Source organism: Mustela nigripes, chromosome 3, assembly GCF_022355385.1.
Source record: "Mustela nigripes isolate SB6536 chromosome 3, MUSNIG.SB6536, whole genome shotgun sequence".
NCBI classification, from domain to species: domain Eukaryota; kingdom Metazoa; phylum Chordata; class Mammalia; order Carnivora; family Mustelidae; genus Mustela; species Mustela nigripes.
This window is the reverse complement of record NC_081559.1, coordinates 18608505-18624762: the sequence shown is the minus strand read 5'-3', so window position 1 is coordinate 18624762 and position 16258 is coordinate 18608505. Positions and strand designations below refer to the sequence as shown.

At 44.7% G+C, this 16258-nt stretch overlaps 1 protein-coding gene and 1 long non-coding RNA gene across 5 annotated transcripts in view; both read right to left on the bottom strand.

Moving 5' to 3' along the window:
* The window catches only part of CCNYL1 (cyclin Y like 1), a 37640-nt gene extending 32133 nt beyond the window's left edge, over positions 1 to 5507 (bottom strand). For both annotated transcript variants that reach the window (XM_059393317.1, XM_059393319.1), the window contains exon 1: positions 5089 to 5507. In XM_059393317.1, the coding sequence (XP_059249300.1) occupies positions 5089 to 5314 (226 nt within the window). In that variant the 5' untranslated portion in view covers positions 5315 to 5507. The remainder of the gene's footprint in view (positions 1 to 5088) is intronic.
* A 3612-nt stretch (positions 5508 to 9119) lies between these two features.
* The window catches only part of LOC132013499 (uncharacterized), a 70241-nt gene continuing 63102 nt past the window's right edge, over positions 9120 to 16258 (bottom strand). For 2 of the 3 annotated variants that reach the window (XR_009403023.1, XR_009403022.1), the window contains 3 exons: positions 16110 to 16167; positions 14778 to 14973; positions 10469 to 12219 (listed from right to left, as the gene is read on the bottom strand). This is a non-coding gene — a long non-coding RNA (uncharacterized LOC132013499). The other variant, XR_009403024.1, reaches the window with a different exon arrangement.

The following is a 16258-nucleotide window of genomic DNA, read 5'->3' as shown; positions in this document are numbered from 1 at the left end:
GCAATGTTGTGAGATTGGGCCGATTTCCCCTTTATGGGGTCAGACCATTTTGCATTTCCAACAGCAACGTACGAATGTAACTGTTCCTTCACAGTCTCACCAAAGAATGTGGTATCAGTGGATTTTTTCTCCCAATAGGAGAGAAACCATAGTATAGCTTTATTTTGCATTTCCCCTGTGCATGAAGACATGTTTAAGGGTCATCTGCATTTGTTCTGTGGCTTGCGCTTCATATCTTTGTTGTAAGTCGCTCTGTATTTTAGGCCTGTATTGTTTTTCAGTTCAGTCTCCTCTTGCCTCCCACCTGAACTACCGGAACCAGACTTCTACCTGGTCTCCCTGCTTCCATCCAGGCCTATCTTACACATGCTCACACAGTGGCTAGTCTGTTTGTTTTTAAAGAATTAATGTCATTCCCCTTTATATAATCCTCCAAAAGTTTCCCATTACAACTAAACTAAGATCCCAATTTTTTGTGAAGCCCCAGTATTCTAAAGGTCTGAATCTACCACATTCCTGTTGGCATCCCTCACCCTGCGGCTTCCATCCCGGTGTCTTCCTGTCTTTGCCTGCACCAGCATATTCCCACGTGAGGAACTGATCGAAGCATCTTCTCCCATATCCTCCCATAGCTCCCTCTCACTTTAAGGGCTGTACACTTGTCACTTGAAAGCAGCAGTCTTACACCACTTCGTGGAAACCTGTCCTCCAATCCTTGACCTTCTTTCACCACTTCACTATCTGAGGTTCTTTCAATATTCACGTGCTGTCTAACCCTAGGTTCCTCTAGCATCTAAGAAGTTAAGGTTATAGGCTTTGCCCTGTTTATGTCTGTCCTGCATCTGGAACAATGCCTAAAAAAATCTCTGTTTCAGTGTGCCCAAATCCAGTTAAGCTTCTCCCAATTTCCCCAACTAAGATTTCTTCTAATGCTTCTTTGGAGAAGTCATCTTAGACCGGCATGACTTTCAGATCTCTTGTAGTAGTTATTTCGAATTAAAGACATAAGACAGTCTACAAAGAACCACAAAAATCTCAAGGAGGAATTCTAACATCCAGTGAAAAACCAAAAGTAACTTCAATTTGGTATAAGAACATTTAATGTTAAAGTACTTTACCTACAAAAAGAACAAGACATAAGACAAAGAATACCATCTGAATTCTAAAGAGAGGTACAATGCAGCAGTTTTTATCTGTGTCCCCAGAATAAGGCATGATAATGGGATTGTGTTCTGTTTTACTATAAGAGATGCCCAACCATAAAGGGTAGGTAAATGAGTGTTGCTCCAACCATTCAAAGATACACTAAACAGTTATTAAAAGGCATGTGGTAGAGCTATGTGCAGCTCCATGGAAATATATCCTGAGTGCTCTCTGGGGGTCAAGCACAGTTCCAGGAACTTTATGCCATTATTTCTCTTTAACACAAAAAGCTATATGGAGGGATCGAGTCCTGTATAGGGCTCTCTGCTCCTCGGGGAGCCTGCATCCTCCTCTCTCTCTGCCTGCCTCTCTGCCTACTTGTGATCTGTCAAATATTATAAATTAAAAAAAAAAAAATAAAGCTATAAAGCGGCACATGAAGCTATCTCATTTTTGTAAAGTTAACAAAATAAAATTAACAAATGTTTATATACAAATGAAAGGTTTAGGAATAAGAAACACTAAAATATTAATAAAAGTTCTGGATTTTCTAAGTGAATGACTTTTTTGTATATATATTTATTTTTAAGATTTTATTTGATAGAAATCACAAGTAGGCAGAGAGGCAGGCTGAGAGACAGGGGGAAGCAGGCTTCCTGCTGAGCAGGAAGCCCGACCCCAGGACCCTGGGATCATGACCTGAGCTGAAGGCAGAGGCTTTAACCCACTGAGCCACCCAGGTGCCCCTTTTTTGTATTTTCTAAATATTTTACAGCAAATGCCTATTGTCATTTAAAAAAAAAAAAAAAGTGTTTAAAATAGCTATTGGAAAGAGGAAAGCTCTGTTGCTCAGAGGTTTTTCCACATCAGATTGACAATTCTTTCCTCACTCACTCTTCAGGGGAAGGGGGAAGAAGGGGTCACTTGAGAGAGAACTTTTGGCAAGCAAATTAGCGAAGACTGTAAGGTTGGAACATAAAAGGCTGTATGAAAAGTTGATGAGTAATATAAGGTCGGATAATAGGACTTTACTGTCTTATTTTGTGTTATTGATACTACCACCAGTTATTGTGGATACACTGTTAGATAAAGGTAAGGTAGTAGAAAAATTCTTTTGAGTCTATCTGAAATCTATATTAGGTTCTTAGGAATATCTCTTTGAAATGGCTTACAAATGTTTCAATGTTAAATTTCAATGTTTCAATGTTAAATGTTGAAATGTTTCAGAAAAACAAGGCACAACATTATTTATGGAGGTTTCTGTCTAAGAAAGGAACCAATTAAATTCTTCATCATGGAAAAGCCAAAATGTTCTCTATTTAAGTAGGTATTTCTTAGTTCCCCTGTAAAAATTGTCTGAAATAGAGACATTAAAAGCAAACTTTCAATGTGCCTGCACTTCATAGTTGGTGTTCTGACCCTGTTTCTATGGAAACCTAAGAGGCAAATGCTGAAATTGAGGGTTCTCTTATCATTTTATTGAACATCAAAGAAAATTAAGACAAACTAAAATGAATTTTAACTATGTTAAATATAAAAGGTAAATTGTATATTCACGAACTTTTTTTTTTTTTTAAACTTTTCTGGTTTAACACTCCTTATAGTCCTATACTTAATACTGGGTAACTTACCTTATCAGCTTTTCTTACTGTTCCTGTGTCCAGGGCATTCTTGGCTTATTCGAGATCACCAGAACAAACTCTTTTAAATGCATCAACGCGTTTACCCGACTGGTTAATCTAGGCTATATCATGACTTCTTTTAGTCTTATCTACTGTAATAATTACAGACATGGAAGGGAGAGGTAAAGTTGCTTCTGAATTGCAAATCATCAAGCTAAGCGGAGACAGGCCTATCGCATGGATAAATAATAACAGATGCATTCTAAAGAGGTTTTTAGGCACCCCAAGAACTGAATTTGGCAATCCATCCCTTCCATGTCAGTTTCTTCTGTTCAGCTGCTGTGTTACAGTCATTGCCCATCTCAGAATCTCTCCTCCATCAGCAATGCAGGGAGAACACACTCATGCCCTTATGTGTAGTTGGAAGGGCCAAATCAGACAGACATGAAGATGTGTCACAAAATCTTCAAAGAATTATTAAAAGGTCCAAATTTGGTCTCTCTTCCAACACTACCCATCTACTAACTACTTTGACCAATCACTCAGAGGCTTGCTTACCTTACAGCACCAAGAAGAGCGGAAGTTTTCACAAGTATTTACATGCTTTGTGTTTAAAAGTACAATGAACTCAAATAATTTGCTCATTCTTTTACAACACTTCAATATTCTGAAAAAGCAGTGCTTTCCAGTTACAAAGCCATACCCATCATATGGGTAAATCCACAGGCTTAATTATTATAACTCAAATTAACAGCCCACCTAAAGTTTACATAGAAAAAGAACTAGACATTTCCCCTAGGAAATAATGAAATAAGCTGGGGCACTCAAATGAAACAAATGGGCTAATGGGGCTTTAACATCTTTATGATACAATGTTTTCTACTTCAAAGGATATAAGACTTCATTAAAGAGCCAGGCAGTTACTCAGAATTATCTTTACCTAGTCATCCCTTTCCAAAATTCCAGAGGCAAAAATCAAACATTTCCTCTTTACCCTCCCCCCTCCCCCAACCGTTTAGTCAGAACTTTTACCCCAACATTCTTAAAGTTGAACAGGATTCTATAGACAGGAGCGGGGGAGGAAGGAAAGAGAGATTTGGAGACATTCTTGTGCAAGATCTGACACTTTAAAAAACATATATTTTATTTATTTATTTACTTATTTATTTATTTGAGTGGGAGAGAGAGAGAGAGAGCGCGAGCCCACAAGCAGGCGGAGGGGCAGAGGAGGAGGGAGAAACAGACTCACTGCTGAGCAGGGAGCCCGGTGCGAGGCTCCATTCCAAGACTCTGGAATCCTGACCTGAGCCGAAGGCAGACACTTAACCGACTAAGCGACCTTGGCACCCCAGGATGACACACATCTTAATTACCAAACCTTTATATTACAAATTAAGGTCTAAATTTATGGCTTGTTTTTTTTTTTTTTTTTTTTCCTCTCCGGAAACTTTTGACCAATCAATCGTCTCATTAACCACCCGCCTCTCATTTTTAGAACGGGCAACAAGTAAGTGAAGTCTGTTAAGTCACTGAGGTAGGGCTGAAGACCTATTTGGGCCAAAGTGGGAATTAAAAGTAATGAGAACTGCCCGGATTCTCCGTTCGGTATAAGAAGTACTTCTGGTAGCCCTGGCAGTAACGTTCCGCACCGTTCACAGTTATTTCAAGACCCTTCCTCCCATCATTTTCTTCCCGTCCGTCTTCAAATTCTAGAGGAAGGCAGCTTCCACCGAGGCTGCTGAAAACCGCCTACTTAGGAACACCACACGGACTCTCCCAGGCCAGTCTGTACTGTGAATTTCAATAACAGAGCCGTAACAATGCGTCTCAACTGTCCCGCGTGTCCAGTGCCTTAACGGGTGGGAGGAAGGATACCATCAGGCTCTTACCTGGTTTCTTCGCTTCGGTACGCACAGGGAGAGGAGGTGGACGGGGGATTTACATTTTGGGGAGAGAATAGACCAAAAAGTCTTCATAAAAAGTCTTTATAAAAGTCCCCCGAGATGTTAAGTAGACCGACAAACAGGAAGGAGTTGCGCCTGGGGGGGGGGGGGGTCTCGGGCCGGGCTGGGAAATGGGAAGAGGGGAAAGAACCGAGCGTTCGGGGCAGGGAAGAGGGAGAGCAACTGGCCGGACACGACGGGGAAAGAATAAGGGGTGGGGACGCCAGGCAGAGCCAGCCTTGATCCCCGGCGCCCAGCCCTGGGCAAGCCGGCTCCGGGCAGGAAGGCGCCCGAGGCGGCGGCTGCGTCCCCGGGGGACCGCCCGAGAGCGGAGAGCGTCGGCCCCCGAGAGGGACGAGAGGTGCCCGCCTCCTCCTTACCTTCAGGCATCTCCCGGTCGCTGATGTGCTGCAGGTGGTGGCCCTCGCCCGCTCCGAAATCCAACTCGGCGGGCTCCACGGCAGCAGGCGCCGGCGCTACTGCCACCGCGTCCCCGGCCGCAGCCTCGTAGATCTCGGACTCGTAGTCGGGCACCGCCGACCCCTTGCGCCGGCCCAGCTTGGGGCTGGCATTGGGGGACACGCAACAGGTCAGGGTGTTCCCCATGGGGCGCCTCCACTCCTCGCCGCCTTCACTCGCCCCCGACTCCGCCGCGCTCAGCAGCTACCCCCTCCCCCAACAATGGCGCGGTCGGCACCGGCAGCCCCGGGCTACGCCGGGGCTGCGCCGCGCATGCAGGCGCGGCCTCGCCCGCTGTCCGATGGTCCGCCCAGCCGCCGGGCCCGGGGCAGGGCTCCGGCCCCGGCCGCACCCCCGCCGCCGCGCCGCTGCCGCCGCCTCCCCCAAGCCAACTAGTCTGTGAGGGCGGTGACCAGCCCGGCTTATTTAAAAGGGGTGGGGACCCGACAAGCGCTGAGACGCGCAGCCACTGCCGGGAGAGAGCGCGGTCGGGGCTCCTCCTCCTTCCGCCGCCACCTCCCGACTGAAGTCCGCTGGCCTGGCTGGCGCCTGCCAACCGGAACGCATTCTGTGGTCACCTGGTTACAAGGGACCAATCACGCCCAGAGTTCCCTCCACGCGCCCGCCTCGGTGCGGTGGCACGTGACTCACAATGCCCCGCCCCCGCCCCGCGGCGGCTCCGCCCCCCGCGCGGCGCGCCTCCGACTCCAGCTCCCATTCATCTCGCGCAGCCGGGAGTTTTCCGGTTCTGCGGGAAGCGCTGCGGGCGTTTGTGGCTCCAAGCTGCCCTGGGTCGGTGGGCTTTACAGAAAGTCTTGTTAGTAAAGAGCCGATGCCGTCAGGAGCTCGGTTGCAGCGGGTCCGACAGCTGACTCATGGGATGCATTGGTCGCCGAACTTAGTTCCCCCCGAGTTGTTGACCGTTTTCGTAACCAGACGCCCCTCTCTTGCCCCCCAAGTTTCAGTTTTCGCCTGCCACGTAAGCGCAGCCACTCCCGGAGCCCTGGCCCCGCTCGCAGGAAGGCGCTGTGGCTGTGTGTCTTGCATGAGACTCGAGGACACGTCACCCTCCCTTTCGTTATCGGTGAAATGGGGACCGACCTGGTCCCTCCCAGCCCAGAAACGCGGGGATTCACCAACTCGCTTTTCTCCCTTCCGTTTACTCCCTTCCAAGGCAGGAGTTTCCAGGTGTTTTATCTTTGGCCAACAGTCCACTAAGCACGATTTTCTCATACGAAATTGAGAACCACAAAACGGGGTGACAACGGTCCTGATTTGATGATGATGATAGTTTGGCAAGCACTTAACTGCGTGCCCTACCCCGTTCCAAGTGAGGCACTCCTTTAACCCTCAAACACAATCCTTTTACAGATACTAAAGAAGAAATTGAGACGAAATAACATTGGACACGTGATCGCTCAGGTGTGGGGCCGGGATTTGATCCCAGATAGTGCAGATCACCCCAGGCACCTTATCGTGATTACCAGAAAATAAAGACAGAAGTAAAACTTGAGAGGAAGTGACATGGTATATCAGGATTTTTTTTTTTTTTTAAGGAAGGACAATTTTTTAATGTAGATTTTAAAATGTTTTCCCTTCATTTAATATTCTCTCCCACATGCTAGGCACTGTATGTGAGAAAGCCTCCTGCCCTCAGTGAGCTCACAGAGATGACAAAACAAAGGCTTAGAGAATCCTACTGTCTGAGGTCAGACTGCTGGAAAGGGCTTGAGTCTGGGAGTCAAACCTAGAACTAACTGACCCCATAGTAGATGCTGAGGGACAGAGGATAGATTTTATCCTGCAAACATGTGACAATTGAATAACGTAAAGTCAAGGAATCACTTTCAGATGGTTTGTAGCGAGACAAATAAGGACTCAAGGAGGCAACAAGGCCAATTCAGAAACTTTGTGTTCAACTAGGACAGAAGGCAGTGGCAGTGACTGAAGTGGAGGGAAAGGCCTTCAGATGTTTAGGGAGATGGAATCGAAGGGCTTAATGACTAGATATGGAGAGACAAGTGAAGAGGGAGGCAAAAATGGCTACCAGGGTCCTAGCTTGGCGGACTGGGTAGACAGCAGTGACTCTCTCCTAGAGAGAGAATACAGGAAGAGGAACAGGTTTGAGGAGGAAGATAATATTTGCCTGTTAAGTGGGACATGCGAAAGGAGCTGTCTGGTGGAAAGTTGGATATTTACCTCTTTTGACTGATCTGTTTTGTAATATCCCAACTTACATTTTCAAAAATAACACATATTAAACCAAAAAAAAGAAAAAAGGAAACATAATCAGGGAAACTTCCTAAAGCTGACATGCTAAGAATATAACATTTGTTAATGATTACTTTCACAGAACAACTTGGTTGTTCATAGAACACTATGGTTTTAGCGAATGAAGCATTTTATGTAAAATAAAACTGTTAAATGAATAAACATGTAAAATTGTGTTTTCATTAGAATATATAGAAAGTATTTTAAGCCACGGGTACAGAAATGACTGTCTTAAGAAGATGTGTGTAATTAAAAAGATTTTTTTTTTAAAGAAAGACTGGGGGCGCCTGAGTGGCTCAGTGGGTTAAGCCTCTGCCTTCGGCTTGGGTCGTGATCTCAGGGTCCTAGGATCGAACCCTGCATCGGGTTCTCTGCTCAGCGGGGAGCCCGCTTCCTCCTCTCTCTCTCTCTCTCTGCCTGCCTCTCTGCCTACTTGTGATCTCCGTCTGTCAAATAAATAAAATCTTAAAAAAAATAAATACATAAAAAAAGAAATAAAAAGAAAGACTGGAGAATAGAGAGATTTAAGAGGCATTTAAGTAAAGCCTGAAAAGGTGAGCAGTGAACTCAAAGGACCTGAGTATTAATCAGGAACGACTGATGGATCAAGTGAGTCCCGTGAGGGTGGGGGCCACAGCTGCCTCTCATTACAGGGCTACACCTAGAACAGTGCCTGGCAGGTAGGCAGGCAATAAGCAATTCCCTGCGGGGTCCAGGATGGGAAAGCTACAAATGCCTTTGGCTATGGCAACTGGGAGACTGGGGATGTGTGTGAGGCAGATGGCAGGTAGTGAGTAAAGAAGTGAATCGGAGGTGGGACAGGGAACACCAGGACTGAGGGCGTCTCTTCCCAAACATTTGACTGAGAGATGCAGTAGTAGTTAGAGGGCGGTGTATGATTAAGGATTTTTTTTTTTTAAGATGAAAAAAAAAGTGAGTCTATTTATTTGTTAAAGGTAAGAGTCAATGGAGAAAAAACGTTTGAAGTTACAGAAGATAAGAGAATTATAGGAGCAAGGTCTCTGAGAAGGCAAAAGTGAGGTACTCCAGAGTTAGGAGAGATTAGCTTTGGACTGATAGGAAAGCAAGGAAGAGGGAAGGACCTGTGTGGCCACATAGACATTTCTAATAAAGGAGAGGCTTAGGAAGAGCTCATCTGGTGACCTCTCTGTTTCTCTATTTTAATGAGCTTCTACTTGGAAATCTCCTCTGGGGAAGAGAGAATGACGTGTAGATAAGTCCACACTTCATAAAAGCTCAGTATATTTATGTAAAAAAGTAAATATCTTCCCTCAAAGGTGGGTAAATTGGAGAGACACTTGACCACAAATCTTGTATAGCTCTAGTATAAGCAGGTATGTTGCAAAAGTAGATGGGGCTAATTTTTTCCCCCAAATAGTTAAATTACAACAACTCTGGGGTGCAAGTAAAAACAAAATTAAGAAGAAAATGACACGTAATTGCAAAAAATGTGAACATTTAAGACACTTTAACCACATAAGATACCCAAAAATGGACGAAAGGGAGGAATGTCCTCCTTTATTAGGATGGCAGAAAGAAAAGGAAAGGTAACCTCAAAAATCAGAGAAGCAGGCACGCCTGAAACTAAAGTAACTTTTATGTGTCAACTATACTCAAAAGAAAAAAATAGAGAAAAATCTAAATATCAAAGAAGCAGGGATAATTAATACTTAATTTAATTGTTTAAAAGATGTAAAATACGGTTTGGGGACAAAAATTGACAATAAATTGAAATTGGGAAAGCACAGTAGAATTGTAAAGATTCAGTAAAGTTTAGGTTTCCATGAACAACATATTGTTAAATCCTCAGTGACTACATTCCATGATAATAATAATAATATTGTCTGAGGGGCACCTGGGTGGCTCAGTGGGTTAAGCCTCTGCCTTCGGCTTGGGTCATGGTCTCAGGGTCCTGGGATCGAGCCCCACATCGGACTCTCTGCTCAGTGGGGAGCCTTTCCCCCACCCCCTGCCTGCCTCTCTGCCTACTTGTGATCTCTCTCTCTCTCTCTCTGTCAAATAAATAAATAAAATCTAAAATAATATAATAATAATATTGTCTGAAGTTCTAGGAATGTCATGAGATGCCATTTTTTTTAAAGATTTATTTTTTTAAAAAGATGTTACTTATTTGAGAGAGAAAGAGAGCAAGAGCATGAAGAAGGGCAGAGGGAGAAGCAGACTCCCCACTGAGCAGGGAGTCAGATGTAGGACTTGATCCCAGACCCCAGGATCATGACCTGAGCTGAAGGCAGATGCTTAACCGACTGAGCCACCACCCAGGCTCCTCAAAGATTTATTCATTTTAGAGATAGCGCATGAGCACATGACGGGGATAGGTAGAGAGAATCCCAAGCAGACTCTGTGCTGATTGTAGAGCACAATGCATGCTTGATCCCACAATCCTGAAATCACAACTCCAGCCAAAACCAAGGGCTGTTCACTTAATCAACTGCACCAGCCAGGGACCCCTTCAAATGCCATTTTGGATGATTCCTATAGACTTGAGACAATGCCCAAGATTATGTTATAAAATAGTGCTTGCATTTAACAATAGACACACATCAAGGGTGCCTGGGTGGCTCAGCGGATTGAGCCTCTGCCTTTGGCTCATGTCATGATCTCAGGGTCCTAGGATCAAGCCCTGCTCGGGCTCTCTGTTGGGCAAGAAGCCTGTTTCCCTTCTCTCTCTGCCTGCCTCTTCCTGCTGTGATCTCTCTTTCTCTGTGTCAAATAAATAAATAAAATCTTAAAAAAAGAAATAGACACACATCAAAATAGATATGCATGACTTTGAAAATTAAAGAATCTTAACACTTGCTAAGAAAACATTGGAAAGCAGAGCACGTGGGTGGCTCAGTCGTTAAGCATCTGTCTTCCGCTCAGGTCATGATCTCAGGGTCCTGGGATCAAGCCCTACATCGAGCTCTTCACTCAGTGGGGAGCCTGCTTCTCCCTCTCCGACTCCCCCAGCTTGTGTTCCCTCTCTCGCTGTGTCTCTCTCTGTCAAATAAATAAAAATAAAATCTTTTTAAAAAAGAAAACATTGGAAAGCATTGTTATAAAACTAGATTTTAAAATATTTTGTTTGAAAAAGACATTGGAGAGCATTAAGAAAAGACTCTATTACAATTATCACATGATCTCACTGATAGGAGGAATTTAAGAAACAAGACAGAGGATCATAGGGGAAGGGAGGGAAAAATGAAACAAGATGAAACCAGAGAGGGAGACAAACCACAAGAGACTCTTAATCTCAGGAAACAAACTGAGGATTTTTGGAGGGGAAGGGGGTGAGAGGGATGGGGTGGCTGGGTGATGGACACTGGGGACTGTATGTGCTATGGTGAGAAAAAACAACAACAACAACTCTATCCTTCAATGACAGAGCAAAGGGAAACAAAGAGTAGCAATGTGATTTGAATTAAGCAAGAGTTTGATTCTGTGATAGAAACTGAGAACCTGCATGTGCCTACTGATGCCTTTTAAAAATTTTATTTATTTATTTGAGAGAGAGAAAGTGACAGAGCACAAGCAGGGGGAGTGGCAGAGGGAGAGAGAGAAGGAGTCTCCCAGCTGAGAAGGGAGCCACATGTGGGACTTAATCCAAAGACCCCGAGATCATGACCTGATCCCAAGGCAGATGCTTAAGTGACTGAGCCACCCAGGGGCCCTGGGGAGGACTTTGTGGTTAGTGTTTCATATGGGTCTGGAATAAACTCATATTTCATCCATTTAATACCTGTTCAATACTTAAGCCTTTACCACATACCACCCACTTTTTAAGTGTTGAAGATGTTCTGATCAAAATAAACAAGTCCCTGTTCTCATGAAATTGATCTTCCCATAAGTGAGTCAACAGTCAGTGTTGTCCATCACACCTCAAAATCAAGGTCCAGAATGACTATAGAATCTTCATTCCAGACATCAGAGCAGAGGAAAGGAATGGAGATTTTTAAGATGCACATAGCCCAGAACTTACATATCACTGACTTAAAGCATGGTCATACGACCACACATGGCTGTAATGAAGGCTCAGAAAATGTAATCAAACGGCTGAGTAACTACTGTAGAAGGGATAACAGGATATGCACGGTAACTAACACTCTGTGCTATCATCTACAAGTGAAGTTTAGAGAAGTTTCAGCTTAAAGCAAAAGGGATCATGATAAAATTTCATATCCTTTTGCAAGCATATATGAAAACTTAAACAGAGAGTTCTGTAATAATCTTTTCTTAAGAGGACAGAAAAAGTGGTGAGAGGCTTAAACTATAGAATAAAACTAGCTTAGATGCACAAAAGATTTTATGACAGTCAGGTGATTAGGACTATGTATTACATGTGTGTTGCGACTAACTGGATTCCATCTTGACTATGATGACGAGTATTATAGAATAGGATTTTGTGTGTAAGTAATATGTACATTTTCTTTTTCTGGGCAGAGAGTCTACCCTTATCACCATATTCTCTATGACATATGTGAATAAAAACATTAAGAATTATTACTATATCTGATTTGATATGGAACTTGACTTTTCTCATTCCCAACTTTAGAAAATTATAATTGGTACTTTTTAGTAAGTGGGGCATTTGATGGTCCTGACATTCGTATTTAAGAAAACAATCCAGTGCCTTTTCCATCTGTCTCTTTCCACACCTTCTGAACTGTTCTACCTTCTCTCTTCTCGTTGTATGAAGGTTTCTTCTGGCCCACTGAAGTCAGTTGAGATGAGAATGTTCATTTATTTGAAATGACGCTCTGAAAAAAATTTTTAAAGCTGTTAGTTCGGGGCGCCTGGGTGGCTCAGTGGGTTAAGCCGCTGCCTTCGGCTCAGGTCATGATCTCAGGGTCCTGGGATCGAGTCCCGCATCAGGCTCTCTGCTCAGCAGGGAGCCTGCTTCCCTCTCTCTCTCTGCCTACCTCTCCGACTACTTGTGATCTCTCTCTGTCAAATAAATAAAGAAAATCTTTAAAAAAAGAAAACTTTTAAAAAAAGTGGTAGTGCCATACCACTAGGGCAGTTAATGTTCATTGAACAGGTCAGTTCTGGCCCTGAATGTCCATTGTGATTACAACTCAACACATCAGGGCACTTTCTAGGACGAGTGCTAGGAAGGGCCTACAGTTTTAAGAGCCTTGGATTTTTTTTTTTTTTTTCCTTTCCTGGAGGCTTTTCTCTTCTTTGCAGTTTAACGGCTTCTTTGCTTCCCGTTGCCTTTGTCTAAGTGCTATAGGAAATCTAAAATCTTAGCCCACAGCTGTTCGGGCTCCTGGTTTTCTAAAGCAGATGCCAGCTTTCAATCCAGATCCAAAGGTTATAAAGGCATGTGATCTACACTCAACCAGTTTCCGGAAAGAGCTGCCTAGCACACTTGCCCTGGAAGTAAACTCACTGCCAAATCTACTTTAGAACAAGGCAAAGTAGAGGGGCACCTGTGATGGTTCAGTCAGTTAAATGTCTGCCTTTGTTTCAGATCATGATTGCAGAGTCTCAGGATCAAACCCCACATCAGGCTCCCTGCTCAGAAATGATTCTGCTTCTCCCCCCCCCCCTTTTTTTTAAAAATTTTTTTTTTTTTTTTTTAGAGAGAGAGCACAAATAGAGGGGGAGGGAGGCAGAGAGAGAGAGAGAGAGAGAGAGAGAGGGAAACAGGCTCCCTGCTGAGCAGAGAGCCTGATGCAGGACTCGATCCCAGGACCCTAAGATCATGACCTGAGCTGAAGGCAGCGGCTTAACCCACTGAGCCACCCAGGCACCGCTCTGCTTCTCCCTTTGCCCCTCACCCTGCTTGTGCTCTCTCCATCTCTCTCTCTTTTAAATAAATAAATATACTCTTAAAAAAAAAAAAAGCGAGGTAGAGTATAACTAAATAATGCTTGCAGTTGTTTTTTCCCAATCTTGCCGATGCTAACCCCTTCCCCCCACCAAACTTCACTATTTCTACTTGTTTCACTTGTGTGATATCTTGTTGCTTTGAAGATGTGTCAGTGTTTGATGTGCCAATTTTACTCTTAAAATGGAATTTTTGGCCAAGCTGGCTTACTGAAGTTAGAACTTTTTTCCTGTAATGATTTAGTGTGTTCCCCTCAGTGTCTTCTGGTAGCCTTTTTGACAGCAGCCTCCTGAAGTCAAGCTGATATTAGAAACACTGTAGGAGGAGCAGTCTCATTAAACTTGACAGCAGGGAAAAGTTTAAAGAAGTCTTCTTAACCAAGTTTGTCCCCTAGAAACAGAGCTCATAGGTTTTAGGGCACAGTCTTTTCCTCATGATGACTCTATTGTCCTATTGTGGAGACAAATCAATTTTTATCCTCACAGCATGGAGCGCACCCTGCACTACCTCTAGAATTTTCCATCAGAAGGGATTAGGATGGGCAGACTGGATAGATGCAGGGACCAAGAAATTTGTCTTAAGGGACACATTTGTAGAGAAAGTGAACTTAAACAATGACAACAACAAAATGTACAACTCCGATTGCATGTGGGGAGGGGAGTGGAGGAGCTATAGTCTTGGCCTCTCTGTTGAGCAGGCCTGGCTTCTTTAAGGTGCTCCTTTGAGTGATGCCCCACATCCCACGAGCTATGTCTTCTCTGTTGTACTTACTATACAGATAACATAGAACACTCTTCGTGGGGGGGGGGAAGTAGTCTGGTTATAGAGTCAATACTTGGCCGAGAAGAGGCAAAGAAAAACTGAGGAGAGAAGTGGTAACCGCCGAAGCCAGGGCCCACACCCAGTCTGCCTGTCAGAGTGCGGGAGCTGCCCCAGCTGGGCCATTCGGTCAACCTCTACTCATGCTCTGGGGCTTGTATCCAGCAGAGCCTGCTGCCAAGCTTCTCGGACTCCCTTACGCCTGGAAAATTCTGCATCTTGGGTGCAGTCCTTGCGTGGTGCAGCCTTGCATCACATTGTAGGAGAGCTGCTTCCCCACCCCACCCCCCACAGTAGAGGCACACCCCCCAGGGCAGAGCTCTTTTATTCAGGTTTTGCAACCTCAGGCTAAGTAAGATGCCTGGTTTGCAGCCGCCTCAGACACTTCTTGAATGAATGGATACATGAATGAAAAAGTTACATCTGAGAAGAGCAACAATCACAATTCAAGACCGATTATACCCATTCCTTATTTTTCCGTATTCTCTATTCTCTTTTGTGCCGCTGCTCCTAGTTTCTGCTGCCCGATAGCATTTTTTCCAACCACAGCTATTTTCTGATGCTCTCGAGAGTGTGTAGGTGAGGACTGCGCATGCGCCCCAGCACGGCCAAGGCCGCAGCCGGAGCGAGTCTGGCCACGGGAGCCGGCTGAGGGCCGCTCACCTGGGGGTGTAGGTCTGGACCCGCAGTTCTGGCTGTCAGCGGGACTCCTCCAGGTTTCCGCAGGTCGTGACTTCTGAGGCCTGAACATCTGGGCAGCTTCTTCATTCCTCCATCAGGGGCCTCCATGCCGAGGCCGGAACACCTGGGACTGGTTGTGTGTCCCTCGGGGTGTGATGGCCTCAGAGTGCTCGGGCTTCTTATTGGACACAAATATAAAATCCCAGTGGGTTTCACTTTTCGGGTAAACACGATTAAAATTAAAATGTGGGGAAGGAAGGGAGAGGTATGGGGAGCAACGTTTCTTCTCCCCACCCCCAAAGCCAGCTCCTTCACTTTCTGAAGTGGGTGGAGATCGTCACCTTCCCGCGGATCGTGGTAAATTTGCTGTAGCCAAATCTCAGTCTTCCGCACTACCTGGCTTCGAGGCAGTCCCCCCCCGCCCCCCACCACCACTCCCGCTTGTTAGAAATCCATGTTAGGAAGAACATGGATTTCTGCAGGTGCTTTCAGAACCAAATTTGCCATTGGTTATGTGCATTTTGTGATGTTTTGAATTGAACATTTGAAAATAACATTCACATTAAATCAAATTCAGGAGCAGTCAGAGAAATCTCCTAAAATTTACATGCTGAAAACATCACATTTTTCTAGTGATTACTTCGGTAGAGCAACTTAGAATCTGTGGTTTCAGCAAATGAAGTGTCCAGTGTAAAATGAAACCATCGTGTGAAAAGAAAACTTTAAGTGTTACTGTCATTGCTACATTTAACTAGTAATTTCCCTGCGAACGTGCACTGGGAAGTTCTTTACATGCATATATAATAATTAGCCTCCAAAATGTCCGGATGCGGTGATATGAAAGGCCCTCAGGGCAACTCTCCACCTGGCACCACTGACCCATCTGATCCCATTACGTAAGGATTTTCCCTTCTCCTGGGAAGTAGGTGGAAGGGGCATGCTGTTTGCTATTGCCTATTAAAATTTTTTTTTTTAAATTTATTTGACAAACAGAGATCACAAGTAGGCAGAGAGGCAGGCAGAGAGAGAGAGAGAGCAGGTAGCAGGCTCCCCGCTGAGCAGAGAGCCCAATTCGGGGCTCGATCCCAGGACCCTGACATCATGATCTGAAGGCAGAAGCTCAACCCACTGAGTGACCCATGCACCTCTACCACCTATTTTTGAAGCAAAGTGTGCCAAGGTCTGTGTGCCCTTCCCCCAGGAATATCAGGGAGGAGCCTGCCACATCTGCAAACTCTGCTTAGCTCTCTTTGGGGTAGAAATCATGCTTTGCTGGCACTTTATGTTTCTATAAAAGAATAGGGAGACGCTTACCCCTCAGAGTCTATGGTGAGGTAAGAAGGCTGATTAGTTGGCCATTGTGATTAGGTCTCTTCAGAGGAGAAAGAAAGAAACAGTCAGAAAAATACACCTTTCCCTGTGGGTATCCCTACAGGAGCTTGACTAGAGGCCAAACAATCAGA